General features: G+C 34.6%; 1 protein-coding gene across 1 annotated transcript in view; it reads right to left on the reverse strand.

The window, feature by feature from the left end:
* Window positions 1-834: 834 nt before the first annotated feature.
* Window positions 835-15,235, reverse strand: part of LOC136025064 (protein abrupt-like) — a 36,374-nt gene continuing 21,973 nt past the window's right edge. Inside the window, exons 5-8 of the mRNA XM_065700752.1 lie at window positions 12,590-12,781; window positions 8,579-8,782; window positions 4,610-4,684; window positions 835-1,817 (exon numbers count right to left, since the gene is read on the reverse strand). Of these exons, the coding sequence (XP_065556824.1) occupies window positions 1,612-1,817; window positions 4,610-4,684; window positions 8,579-8,782; window positions 12,590-12,781 (677 nt within the window). The 3' untranslated portion in view covers window positions 835-1,611. The remainder of the gene's footprint in view (window positions 1,818-4,609; window positions 4,685-8,578; window positions 8,783-12,589; window positions 12,782-15,235) is intronic.

A 15,235-nucleotide genomic window follows, 5' to 3' on the forward strand; every position in this document is an offset into this window, starting at 1 on the left:
TACTTTGCCTAATTGGTGTTGTTTGAAATAGTTAAAACTCAAATTTCGAACTTTTTGAAGTAGTATCTGCGCTTCGTTTGCAGTAAAAAAAAATGTCAAAAACTGTGATTAGATGGTTTTGCTAAAACGCAAAAAAAAAACTTTTCTATTTTATCTAATTGCTGTTTTTTGAAACATTCACAGCGCAAATTTCAGACTTCTTTTCAAAGTTAATAATTTTGCATTTTGTTTGCACTAGAAAAAGAACTGTTGAAAACTATAATTAGATAGTTTTGTTTAACGTTAAAAAAAAAAAAACAACTTCTCTATTTTGCCGAACTGCAATTTCTAGAAATATTTAAGGCTCAAATTTCAGACTTCTTTCAAAGTTAAGCATCAGTATCTGCACTTCGTTTGCACTAAAAAGAGCTTTTAAAAACTCAGACTAAATGGTTATGTTTAATGTTAAAAAATATCAACTTTTCTACTTTGCCTGATTGTTGTCTTTTCAAATGTTTGAAGCTCAAATCTCAGACTTCTTTCAAATTAAAGTATCTATACTTCATTTGCACTAAAAAAAAAAAAAAAAAAAAAAAAAAAAAATCAAGTTTATGTTTTTTTAACGCCAAAAAATAACAACTTTTCTACTTTGTCTAATTGGTGTTTTTTTAAATAGTTAAAAACCCAAATTTCGAACTTTTAAAGTAGTATCTGCACTTCGTTTGCAGTAAAAAAAATGTTAAAAACTGTGATTAGATGGCTTTGCTCAACGCTAAAAACAAAACAAAACAACTTCTCTATTTTACCTAATTGCTTTTTTTAAAACATTTAAAGCTCAAATTTCAGACTTCTTTTCAAAGTTAATCATTTTGCATTTCGTTTGCACTAGAAAAAGAACTGTTGAAAACTATAATTAGATAGTTTTGTTTAGTGTTAAAAAAATACAACTTTTCTACTTTGTCTAATTGGTGTTTTTTTAAATAGTTAAAAACCCAAATTTCGAACTTTTAAAGTAGTATCTGCACTTCGTTTGCAGTAAAAAAAATGTTAAAAACTGTGATTATGGCTTTGCTCAACGCTAAAAACAAAACAAAACAACTTCTCTATTTTACCTAATTGCTTTTTTTAAAACATTTAAAGCTCAAATTTCAGACTTTTTTTCAAAGTTAATCATTTTGCATTTCGTTTGCACTAGAAAAAGAACTGTTGAAAACTATAATTAGATAGTTTTGTTTAGTGTTAAAAAAATACAACTTTTCTATTTTGCCTAACTGCAGTTTCTTGAAAAATTTAAAGCTCAAATTTCAGACTTCTTTCAAAGCTAAGTTCTACACTTCATTTGCACTAAAATAAAAAAAAAAATTTAAGGCAGCAAAAAGTCACTTTAACTTCGACATCACTTCGAGGAACTCGATCTAACGTCTATTTAAACACTGGGAATAAAAAATGTCATTTCAAAGCACTGATATGTTAAAAACTATTAAAATGAAAGAAAATATATCAAACTGGAATTGATTCATGGAAATAATTTAGAAGCCGCGAGCATTCAATCGATTGCTATGCATGGCCTGGAATCACACATGGGAGTTAACCCAAAAACTAAGGATAAATCAATAAGCAAAACAGGATTGTTTATAAGGTAGGTCGATGTCCATTCTTTTTATGCATATACATTTCGTATTTTGTTCTAAATGCCTCACCACAAGAACAAACAAAAGCTTCTTTCCCTTCTGCATGCATAATCGCTGTGTGAGTTCTTAATGTTGCTGCGTCTCGGTACATGCGACCACAAATGGAACAAGGGCGAGGCTCATGGAATGCCAATTTTCGAGGTTGATCTGTAACACAAATAAGGAATAAATACAACTTTTGTGTAATTTTCAAGACAATTGATCCTACTAAACGAGAAACAGTTTCATGAAGAACCATAAACCACAGGAAACCCGTGTTTGTCACAGAGGTTATCATTTGTCATACGGTAATTCAAAAGAGAACTTTAAGCTATCTTTTTCCGGTAACGAACGTGGTAACGAACTGTAGTAAGGAGCGACCCGGCTCAATAGTACCCAAAACTCTAAAAAATGGAATTTTGATACCAATAGCTACATCAAAAGAATCGCATTTTAATGCTGATTTTAAATATAAAAAGTTTCATCAAGTTTAGTCTTACCCATCAAAAGTTACAAGCCTGAGAAAATTTGCCTTATTTTAGAAAATAGGGGGAAACACCCCCTAAAAGTCATAGAATCTTAACGAAAATCACACCATCAAATTCACCGTATCAGAAAACCGTATTGTAGAAGTTTCAAGCTCCTATCTACAAAAAATGTGGAGTTTTGTATGCGTGTTTATTTGTTTGTTTTTTTCCAGGGGTGATCGTATCGACCCAGTGGTCCTAGAATGTTGCGAGAGGCCTCATTCTAACGGAAATGAAAAGTTCTAGTGCCCTTTTTAATTTACCGAAAAAATTGGAGGGCACATAGGCCCCCTCCCACGCTAATTATTTTCCCAAAGTCAACGGATCAAAATTCTGAGATAGCCATTTTATTCACCATAGTCGAAAAACCTTATAACTATGTCTTTGGGGACGACTTACACCCCCACAGTCCCCGTGGGAGGGGCTACAGGTTACAAACTTTGACCAGTGCTTACATATAGTAATGGTTACTGGGAAGTGTACAGACATTTTCAAGGGGATTTTTTGGTTTGGGGGGTGGGGTTGAGGTGAGGGGCTATGTGGGAGGATCTTTCCTTGGAGGAATATGTCATGGGGGAAGAGAAATTCAATGAAAAGGGCGCAGGATTTTCTAGCATTACTATAAAAAAAAACAATGAAAAAATAAACATGAAAAAGTCTTTTTCAATTGAAAGTAAGGAGAAGCATTAAAACTTAAAACGAACATAGATTATTACGCATATGAGGGGTTCTAAAAATACTTTAGCATAAAGAGCGAGGTATTTAGGAGGACATAAATACTTCGCTCTTTATGCTGAAGTATTTTTAGTAATTTCATCTATTTATTCTACGGCCTTTCTGATTCAGAGCTTATTCTTAAAGAATTAGGACAAAACTTAAGATTTAATGTAAAGAGCGAGGTATTATTAACGAGGGGACAAACCCCCTCATATACATAATAAAATGCAAGAATATAAAAGTTTGTTAGGTAAGTTTAAGTTACGTATATTTTTTACTAATAAAAACGTTCGATAAAAATTTAAAGTTCTAGTTGCCTTTTTAAGTAACCGCAAAATTGGAGGGCAACTAGGCCTCCTTCCCCACCCCTTATTTCTCAAAATCGTCGGATCAAAACTAAGAGAAAGCCATTTAGCCAAAAAAAGAATTAATATGCAAATTTCATTTTAATAATTTATGTGCGGAGAGCCAAAATCAAACATGCATTAATTCAAAAACGTTTAGAAATTAAATAAAAAAAAACTAGTTTTTTTAACTGGAAGTAAGGAACGACATTAAAACTTAAAACGAGCAGAAATTACTCCGTATATGAAATGGGTTGTCCCTCCACAATCCCTCGCTCTTTACGATAAAGTTTGACTCTTTGCCACAATTCTACTTTTTAAAACAATTAAAAACTATAAAGATGGTAAAAGATGGTTGAAACCCATGTTTGTTAAATACGGTTAAGATATACTCTCCTTTTCCTAAACTATACTATTCTTGTCGTTAAACTTTATCAACAGCATCTCTTAGTCTAATAAGTATCATCATACTAAGTGATTTTACTTTACAGATATCGAGTAGGATTCATAACCACTCTATTAAACAAACGACATTCAAGTGACTGGTCCATGACCTTTTTCTAGGCCTTGTTTGAGTCTCTAATATAGTTAAGAATTATTTTTAATATTTCGTATCCCCTTTTTTAAAATACAAAACTGTTGGAACTTCGAGCTCTTGAAACTGAAATCGAGTTTTGATCTATTCTAATCCTGAATACTATAGGGGCATGCAGGCCCGCTATATTTTACAAATGTGCAAATATATAGCCCAAATTTGTTTCTAAAGTTTTGTTTTTATCATACTTAGGTGTATTTCATTAGGATCCAGCATCAAAGAAACATAAGATTATTAGGTAGAGGGTGTATCATACAAGTACCAACTAAGGTTCTTAGCATCAATTTTCAGGATTGATCAGTAAGAGAAATAGTAAAAAGTGCCCACTTAGCATAGGAAACTTAGCATAAGGTCCATTTCATAATTTAAATAATATTACTTCACGTGTAGCTATTTATCCTGCGTTGAATGATGCAACCAAAAAAGTATTTTCTTTAAATATCGTCAACAAAAATAATGATTTATAATTTCCAATTTCTGTCTTCATTAGTTTAGCCTATTTTTCAGTGTACAGGCATAATACATACTTGATTTTACACAAAATACATGTATATAGATTATATAGGTAAGATGTGAATTACGCAACCGTTTTTATTGAGTTGAAATTGGAACAAATGAGTTTACAACAAGATTTTTTTGTGTTGGGATTCAGAACGTCTGATCATATAGACATGATCATCTCATCACAAAGCGTAATATACTAATAGTATCGCAAAGTTTTGGGGACGTCTGCATTCCTTACACTAACCCCAAAATTATTAAAAAGATTGGTCATACCGTCTGCTCCAAATTCCCCCGAGAGAGATGATAATACATTAAGCTTGGAGTCCACTGATGAAGATCTTAACAATCCTGAAACAAAAGAAAGCCTACATAAAAACACAAAGAATATAAGATATAAATATAAAGAAAAATTTGGTTTATAAGAAAATGGTTAAGGCGGTTTGACCCCCCCCCCTGAAATGTTAGTCTGGCTCGTAAAAACGTAGCAAAAGTGAATATAAACACATTTTGGATGCGTTTTAAAAACTTTTAGTACCCCCTCCCGGAAAAATTCTGGATGCGGCCCTACGTACTAAACAAATATTTGGCCACACGGCATTTTCAGAGAATGGGGTTATTTCGCATTGGCCTCTTCCTCTCAAACCAATAACGAGAGAAATATAAAAGATATCTCAATAATTACCAGCACTTTTCAAATGATTTACCTATTTTTCGGGTTGTTGCGTTCTTTCAAACTTAATTACCATCTCCTGGAAGAAATCTCTGTATATGTGCCTTGCTGCACGGAGAAACTGTTCGGGCAGAATGGAGGTTTTGAAAATCAGAAACTTGAGTGGTTTCAAGGATCCATTTTTACCATTTTTTCCTGGAGACCATTTGTGGGGGATCCCCATTCTCACTCCTATAGGTGGAGGAGGTACAAACAGTGAAAAACTTAAAGAGGATAAAAAAAAGTTTAAAAGATTTATTTATAAGGTCTAAGAAATTAGATTTGGTTTGTAATTTGACACGATCTTCTCTACGCGCTCCTTGAGGGAAAACAAACAAAACTTCTTAACACAAATTATGGTAGGCAACAACTTGTTCCCTGTGACGCCTCCCGTGTCCAGGAAAGTTATTAAACAGGTCGCAAAAAATAACATACGGCAAAATATATAACAAATGCAAACAATTTTAGTATGCCATGAAAAAGAAGAAACAAAGCTAATAGAAATTAAAAGTTCTAAGTGGTTGAGGGACTTCATAATCCCTCAAATATCTCAGCTAAAGCTACCTAGATGGAAACATAAAAAAGGGGCGGATGGGATTAGCTCTTCCCCTTCCCTGAACTATAAAACATTTTTTTATTCTACGGTGAACAAGTGAAAGTGTTATCTAGGAAAGTTCGACAATAAATTTAAACTACAGGTAGTTGACAGTTAGCCTACAGTTCTACTAGACATAAAGGATGCATATTTAGTTTTGTTGTAAGTCAGCTCCGACCATTAAACAAACATGTGTCACAACACATAAATATTATAGGAGCAGATGTAATTATTTTTTATTCTATACTTTTTTCACCCCTCATTTCCTATGTTGTTCAAATAGTTTGTCAGTATAAGGTGTGTGGGAGGGGGCTTACTCACACTCTTATCATTCACAAAACTGCTATGCGTAAGCCTTGGTGTACAGCAAATCACTACTTTGGAACTGTCCTCTGTGTGCCTTCCCCTCTCTCTCTCTCGTTCTTTTGAATGTAACTTCAAACCTTTGATTGACGTTACAAATAAAGTGAAGTTTCAGACATATTACGGTAGAATGAAAACTATTTGATGTTAAAAAATATCCAGGTATTTAAACACAGAAATGCTTTTTTGAAAGTAACAATGTACATTCTCAATACGAGGAATCTAGTTTTTTTGTATTTAAATGGTTCTTTGAGGTATTGTTAAACGAGAACCGAGGTACTAGAAATTTCACAAAAGTAACAACGGGTTCGTGTTGTTAAAAACGACTTTTGTCAATTGTAGGCCTAGGTATTGCAATCAATGAGTAAAAAGAAAACCAACTTGTTTTCAAGTGAGGTAGAAATGGAAGCATAAGCATGTTTTCGCGAGAGGACAAATAAAAGACAAAATTGAGAATGTGAATAAAAGGTGAATTATATGAGAGATATGGATTGTTACAAGCATTTTGATATCTCAAGGGGGGGGGGGGGGGGGTTCAGAGGTCTGATTATGCCTCCTGGTTACTTACTATACATACCTTACTTAAGAATATTAACACTGAAATAATATGGCGATGCTGTATAGAGAAAATAAGTTATTTAATGAAGATCAGATATTGCAGACGCTGCATCCAAACTTTGCTTACTGTTTTAGTAAAACTGAGTATATTTAGTAAAACTGTTTTAGTAAAACTGAGTGTATTTAGTAAAACTGTTTTAGTAAAACTGAGTATATTTAGTAAAACTGAGCATATTTAGTAAAACGGAGTATATTTAGTAAAACTGAGTATATTTAGTAAAACTGAGTATATTTAGTAACTGTTTTAGTAAAACTGAGTATATTTAGTAAAACTGAGTATATTTAGTAAAACTGAGTATATTTAGTAAAACTGATATAATCCTACAATCAGCGTACTCTAGAATAAAGCAATCTATTAGTCTAGAATTATTATTATTATTATTAATTATTTATCAATTATTAGTTATTATTATTATTATTAGAATTATTAGTCTAGAATCCATTAGTCTAGCCTAAAATAAAGCAATCCCTCAAAATATCTGGGATTCTGTCAAGCAGATTCAAACAAAGCTATCTTTTTTTAAGTAATAAACATTTATGCTTAGTAAGTAACCCTTCATAAATATGGCCAAGTTCTTCTGTTTTAACACCTTTAGTAATGTATTTTGATTTCATTGAGCTTCCAAAAGTGGTCTAAACCATTTTCTTCTTTATCTAAAAATTTAACATTTTTGATAATACGAGTTGCACATAAGACAACAAAGATACATAAACCGATTCATGATAATCAGGAAAAACCAAGATCAAGCTAATTTTTTTTAATATTTACATGTTCTTATTAAGCTTGTAGCATGTGTTCAGTCTTAATATAATAAGGATAAATCCTTTTTAGACAGTAAAAATAAAAGAATTTATCCCTTTTTAAACTGATATTTGTACATTATAAAGTCAAATAGGTTTTGGCTACGAAATGACGATCTGATCGAGCGAAGCAATCCCAAAATCTATAATGAAGTTTTTATATGGCAATAAGTAGGACCGGGATGCGTCCTTAATTCCCATGCGTTTACTTGGATGGAAAATAATATATTTGAAATATAAGGTATTTCTTTAGTTTAGCTTCACCAAAACTTTAGAAATATATATTCACAACCCAAAGAAAAGGCGTATATTTCCTTTTAATAATATCACAGAAAGCAAAAATGAGGCTTTGAAGCTTTTCATGTGAATAAGCTTTGTTCGAGGATTGAATTGACAAAATTGTATTTAAAGACATTTTGCCCGAACCATACCAGGTCTCCTTAGACCCTACAGGCTAAAATAGATATGGCTCTGTAAATGTGCCCACCGAATAAAGTCTACTATTGCTACTAACAACCCATTGCCACACCAAGCCGCCTGAGGCCAACACAACTACGCATGCTCCTCCTCCATCCCAATCTATTCAAAGCCTACCTCTTTACCTCCAAGGAATTTCCCATTTCCCTTAGATCTTTCTTTATGACATCCTCCCACCCCATCCTCGGACGACCTACTTTCCGTTTAGCCCTAGACGGTTAGCCGAAAAGGAAAACCTTGGCCAATCTGTGGTCTACTAAAAAAAAAAAAAAAAAAAAAATCTTTGTCACTTGTTCTTTTTGAGAAAAATGATTAAATACACAGTTTCCTTTTATACATGACGATATAAATAACTCCAATTTCTCTCGCTTTTAGCTTTTCGCAAATTGAATCGGTAACCTTTTCCTTAAATTTTTTATAATGCTAAATTGAGTTATTTAGTAATTGAGTAAATTGTTGATAAAAAAAAACCTGAGTAGAAACTTTAATTAGCTGTTGAATCATTCTAAGCCCAAGTTTTTACAACCGTCCGCTGTATACGAAGTGATAGGGAAACAGATAGGCAACAAATCGCTTTATGCTACTGATTAATTTGAAAATGAAAAAAAAAACATGGATTTTCAGTTTAATTAACATATGCTGATATTTATCCCTAAAGTTTTGATAATTTTTCACCAACCTCCTTTAGCCTGATTCGCCACTGCTTGTAGTTTTGCTGCAGCAGAAAGCATTCCTTTACTGAGAAGTTGCTCGGGCAAGAGGGAAATAATTCGAGGCCTGTCGTTACCACTTAAACTTCCTTCATTTCCGCTCTCTCCATCATTCTCTGTATCGGATTCATACCCTTTTTTGGAATCTTCATTAAAATTGACATCAGGCTCCTCTGAAAGTAAAAAACAAAGCTAAGGAACGGAATAACAAAAGACAAAGACACTATATAGTAATAAAAGTAACAGTAAGCCATTCTAGGGTTACGAAAATATTTTTGGTAGACCTGCAAAGTGCACCCAGTGTAGTATCATGGGAACCGCCCTCACCTCGTAAGCCAATGATAAGACTGAAAAGCCGGATCAAAGAGCAGGTGAAACTTATGAGAGTGGAAACTAGTACTAGTATTCAAAAGTAAAATCTTCATTGCTTGGCTCAATCACTTCTGAGAACTTCTTTCAGCCCTCCTTGTTAACCTGTCTAGATTTACCAAGCTAACTTAGGCGTAATTTGCACAGATTTGATTTTAAAAATAATTAATTCTTGAAAGTTTCTTTCAGTCAGTCTTTGTCTCTACCTTACTCACTCTCACTATTTTCTCTTTCCTGTGTCTCTCTCCTTTCTTTTATTTCGCTTTCTCTTTATTCCTGAAAACTTTCTCTTTCACTCAATTTTGTCTGTCTAGGCATTTGGTAATTATGATTGAATCTTCAACTGCTTCATATTGGCTATTAGGGTATAAAAAAGAGAATCATTGATTAGACAGAGAAGCTCTTTAGGCAGAGGAGCTTCCATCTAGAAGCAAGAATATAAAGAGGAGCGGACACAGGGTCCAAACTCGGATGCAACGCGTATACTCTGTGCACGGTAAGAGTAGTCAAACATCATCTTCGGAAGGCTAAACTGTGAAACATAAGGCTAACAGAGACTACATATGTTAAACATACTATCATTATAAATTACAACAACAAAATATTTATTTATATATTTTACAATTGAAGATGAATAGTTCCTAAGCAGGTAATAACACTTTAAAAGTCATAACTTTTGTTAGCTGCACAATCAACGTCGAGAAAGAGGGTGCATTTGACTTATAGCCACACCGAAAAGTATGATTATACTTAATGAGAGGTATGTAAAGGTTTAATCCCTCTTTCTAGGGCTATAATGAGAGAAAGTTTGATATGGCTAGGGCACGCTCTGTGGATGAAGGATGATAGATTGCCAAAGATTGTCCTTGCCGACCTACCGTATAGGGCCAAACGAAAATCAGGTTGTCCCGGGTTGGGATGAGAGGCTGTCTCAAGGAATGATCTAAGGCAAATAGAAACTTCCTGGGAGGGTTTAAAGAGAAAGGCTTTGAATAGATTGGAATGGAGGAGGGGGATGCGTAGCTGTGTTGGCCTCAGGCGGCTTGGTGCTGCAGTGAGTTATTAGTAGTAGCTGTAGTTGTAAAGGTTCACGCGTTTGGATAATGTTTAGAACCGTGATGCTCATTTACTGGTTGTGATTCAGTTACAATCTTGTTTGGTTATTTAATTTCGAAGGCTGGTTATTTAGCTTGGAACGGAGGTCAGTGGCGTGACTGTAAGCTCAACCTGTGTCGGCTCAGCTCTAAATCAGAACATGGAGAAATCTAGGGAAGGTAAACAGGAAGGATGAAAACTACTTATTCCCCCTCCCCATTGCACTTCCTGGCTGAAGGGCTATGAAACGGAGATACCCATAGAAAGGGTAAAGTCCAATGCCATACTGTTTACCTTTTTTTTTACTTACTATATTTAGGTGTAAGTAAATTCTAAAGACAGCATATTATAAAGATGTAAATTCTAAAAAAGGAGCATTTATTTCCAAACGCTCGATTTCGATGGGAGAACGGGATACAGCCTCCTACCACTTACTCCTTATCCAGCGTGATATCAGGTGCCCATCAGTGACTGTTCTGGCCTCTGTCGTGCCCAGGGAAAAATTTTGATTAACTCCCCTCCCCACCTGTCTCCCTAAATTTTCAGGCAAAATTTTAACACAATTTTCATTTACTAACAAAATTTACCATTTAATTGTATTTGACATTTCTTACTTTATCCTCTGCAAAAGTATTAATTATCCCGTCCGAATTGCTTGCTTCTAATTCTTCGCGTTCTATGCTCAATAACACTAAATCATTTAGTCGCTCTTGGCCTATACACGACCTGACTATGGCCCATAGTCAAACTGACATTCTTTACTAATTGACGTAAGTGCCGACCCAAAAGAAGACTCAGTACCAAAGAAGTAAAGACAGCTGCGAAAAGGTTGAAAAATGGACTCACATCTGGAGTCGATGGGATCACAGCAGAGATGCTGAAGACATCCCTGCGAGTCTGCATAACAATTTGAACTGCTCTCCTAGTGATCATTTGGAATAACAAAAGTCTCAGAAGATTGGATAGGGACCTACTAGACAAACACTTCAACAAGGGTGATGCCCTTTTTAATTGCGGCTGGTGGGGCATCAACTCAACGCATGTACCCAGTAAAATACAACACCTAAGAACAGACCCAAGACTAATGTTAGCGAAGAGCAACATGGCTTTCGACCTTGTAGTTCTTGCTCTGATCTTATTTTCATTCCTAGATTAATGGTTGAAGAGTCCAGCAAATGAGACAAAGAGAACAATATGCATATTCTTTTTTATTTTGAAAATGCATTCGATTCTGTTGATCGAGAGATTATATGGAAGATTTTGAATTATTACGGAGTACCTGATAAACTAGTCAAAATGACAATTACATTCTATGAAGATAATGAACGTTGTGTGCACCCAGAAAATGGGGACATGTATTTCTTCAAGATAATGTGTGGAGGGATGAGTCCTATCCCCATTCCTGTTTTTTACTGTTATGGAGTACATTCTAAGGCGGTGTTCAAACTATGAGGTATAGATTTGCAGCCAACAGATCTCTCACTTGGACTTCGCTGACGACGTTGTTCTTCTCAAAGAAGCAAAAGAGCAACTGCAGCTGCTACTCGACGCTATATAATATAAAGGCCGAAAAAGCGGTGCTTACAGTGAAGGTCAGTAAGATAAAGAGCGTGGCTACATCTGACTTCACTGATATTGAAATGCAAAGACAAAGCAATTGAAAAGGTCAATAGATTTAACTATCTCGAATTATAATCGTGGAATAGCCAACGAAATCGCGACGAGGATTGGACAAGTTACATCGACTTTTAATAATTTGGAACCAATCAGTAAGAGTAATCAGCAGTAAGTAACCAATCAACAGCAAGGAAAACTACGCACTTGAAGTTCTGCTTCAAGAATAACAATGTGATGTATATTCTCCTCTGCGTAAGTGAATACTGAAAACTGAATGCCAAAGTGGAGAAAGGCGTCCTAGCCTTTTAAAACAAGTGCCTCACAAGGACACTGAACATATCATGATAGAAAAAGGTCACGAACATGTAGGTTCGAACCGGTCAGCCATTAGTTATAGATCACCGGAAACGTAAGAGAAGGGCGTACCTTGGCGACGTCCTTGATCGACTCCCACGCACATTTTATGAGTGGTGCCCTGAAGGGATGCACAAACGAGGTCGTTGAAGACCTTACGATGGCAGTATAACAGGATCTGTTTAGATTGGAGATATCTTTTGGGAGGACGTAAGGGCTACAGCTCAGCTCCGTGATGTCTGGCGAGGTTTCGTAGACGCCCAATGGGCGTCTACGAAACGAGCCAGGGCGAATAGACGCCCTGGCTCTAGAAAATATAAAATTACGGTCAATTTGCTAACTTACTGCCAACTGCACCCTCTACTTAATTTTGATAAATAAGATTATAAAATAAAATGATTATTGGATTATCTGTTTGATATTTTGCGCCCCTAAAATTTCTGCCCCTTTGGCAAGTGCCCCTTCTGTTCCTTCTAAAACCGCCTCTGGTTCGCATGCGTTGTGACCAATTTAACAATTATAAAAGTTTTAATAAATTTGTTTACCTTTGATGACTAAAGCAGCATCCGAATCCGTATCGCCATCTTTATCTAAATAATCATTTTCAGTGTCGTCAATGCAGGTAGTTGTGGAGGCTGGTGTTGGTGGAGGATATGATTCATATGATTTTTTCCTTTTCTTTGCAACTGGACGCTTTTCATTGTATTCGGCATCTTCGGATAACGTGTCTGAGCTCGCTGAAATAAGAAAATGCGATAATATATACTTGCAGTTCGGCAACAGTATCTCAAAAGGCTATTTTGACAGATCTAAAGGCGAAAAACAAACAACAGCTATTAATTCCTGGGTCGCACCCGGGATTTTTTTTTTTCGGGGGCTGGGGTGTTCAAAATTCAACGAAAACTTGTTTTACATGCAATTTTCTTTACTTTTGTACGACTTAAGACAACATTTTCGGGATGGGGTCGAACCAGTTAAATCCCCCCCCCCATGGTACGGTCCTGAAACAATTTGATTCACTTTTTCGAACATAATGTCATTTAACTGATCAGAAGATCTTTTCGATCGCTGGATTTCAAAAAGCGCTAGAATATTTCTTTTTACATATCTAGAGCCATATTTTGAAGGGTGGGAGGATGTCATAAATAAAGACTTAAAGGAATTGGGAACTTCCTGGGAGGGTGTAAAGAGGGAGGCCTTGAATAGATTGGGTTGGAGGAGGAGCGTCCGTAGCTGTGTTGGTCTCAGGTGGCTTGGTGCTGCGATGAGTTATTAGTAGTAGTAGTAGTAGTAGCAGAGCCAAGCTAAAGAAGCACTACGTAAAAACCTGAAAATAACCAACAGAGCTTTGTTTTGAACAAAATTAGTAATTTACTCTCCTAAGCTTTTTTACGGTGACTTTTTGATTTAGGTACGTTCTTTATTAGGTAAAGTACTTCTAGATTGAGTTAGTTTCAGCCAACAGGGCTAGTAAAACTGTATTTGGTGACTTTTTTCTTATAAAATATTTTAAAATATATTTTTTGTATATTGTTTTATAATTTACAATTACAATATTAGTTTATTATATTACATTAATATATAATTACAATATTAAAAACAATTTATAGTCATGTTATTTTATATTTTATGATTTATATATTATTTAAATTTTTAGAAATAATTTATAAATATTGGGACAAGCTGCATGAAAAGATGATCAAAGAATGACCCAATTATGATTGTTTAGGCTAGTATAATTCACAAAAACTTGGCCACCATGATTGGACGAGTTATTCAATTTTGTTTTGGGATATATCTTCATTATGATTTTGTTTTGGAATTTGAGTTATTCAGATTTTTTTTCTCTTTTTATGTTTGCATTATTTTCAGCATTTTTCTATCTGCTATATTTCCTTTATGCTGAGGAGCCTTATTCACTATACACAATATTTATGGTACATTTTCTTCTAAGAACTTTTATAGACAATTGCTCTTTAGCTCGACTTTTTAAATATAATCTATTTTGCAATAACTGGTCTTTGAGATATCGATTGTTTTTCTTCAATTTATAAAATAGTTGTAAATTCGGGCTCCTGATGTAACAACTGTTCGGTACTTTAACATGGATGCCTAGAAAACCCTTACTTAGATTACATAAAAAAAAACTAGTTTTTCTAACTGAAAGTAAGGAGCGACATTAAAACTTAAAACGAACAGAAATTACTCCGTATATGAAATGGGTTGTCCCCTCCGCAATCCCTCGCTCTTTATGCTAAAGCTTTTAATTGTTTTAAAAAGCAGAATTGTGGTAAAGAGTCAAACTTTAGCGTAAAGAGCGAAGGATTGCTGAGGGGACAACCCATTTCATATACGGAGTAATTTCTGTTCGTTTTAAGTTTTAATGTCGCTCCTTACTTTCAGTTAGAAAAACTAGTTGTTTTTTTTATGTAATTTCTGAACGTTTTTGAATTAATGCATGTTTGATTTTGGCTCTCCACACATAAATTATTAAAATGAAATTTACATTTTAATTCCTTTTTTGGCTAAATGGCTTTCTCTTAGTTCTGATAGGACGATTTTGAGAAATAAGGGATGGGGAAGGAGGCCTAGAAGCCATGCAATTTTTCGGTTACACAAAAAGGCAACTATAAATTTTAATTTTTAACGAATTTTCTTATTAATAAAAAATATACGTAACTTAAGAATTAACTTACGTAACAAACTTTTATATTCTTAAATTTTATTATGTATATGAGGGGGTTTGTACCCTCGTTAATACCTCGCTCTTTACACTAAATCGTAAGTTTTGTGCCGATTCTTTAAGAATGACCCCTGAATCAGAAAGGCCGTAGAATAAATAGTTGAAATTACTAAAAAATACTATAGTATAAAGAGTGAGGTATTTATCTCCTCCTAAATACCTCGCTCTTTATGCTAAAGTATTTTTAGAACCCCTCATATGCGTAATAATCTCTGTTCGTTTTAAGTTTCAATGCTACTCCTTATTTTCAATTGAAAAAAACTTTTCCATTTTTATTTTTTCATTGTTTTTTTTATAGTAATTTTAGAAAATCCTGCGCCCTTTTCATTGAATTTTTCTTCCTCCATGACATATTTCTCCAAGGAAAACTCCTCCCACATAGCCCCCTCCCCTCAACCCCACCCCCAGAGCCAAAAAAAAATCCCCTGAAAACGACTGTACACTTCCC

The sequence above is a fragment of the Artemia franciscana genome, chromosome 1 (assembly GCF_032884065.1).
Source record: "Artemia franciscana chromosome 1, ASM3288406v1, whole genome shotgun sequence".
NCBI classification, from domain to species: Eukaryota; Metazoa; Arthropoda; class Branchiopoda; order Anostraca; family Artemiidae; genus Artemia; species Artemia franciscana.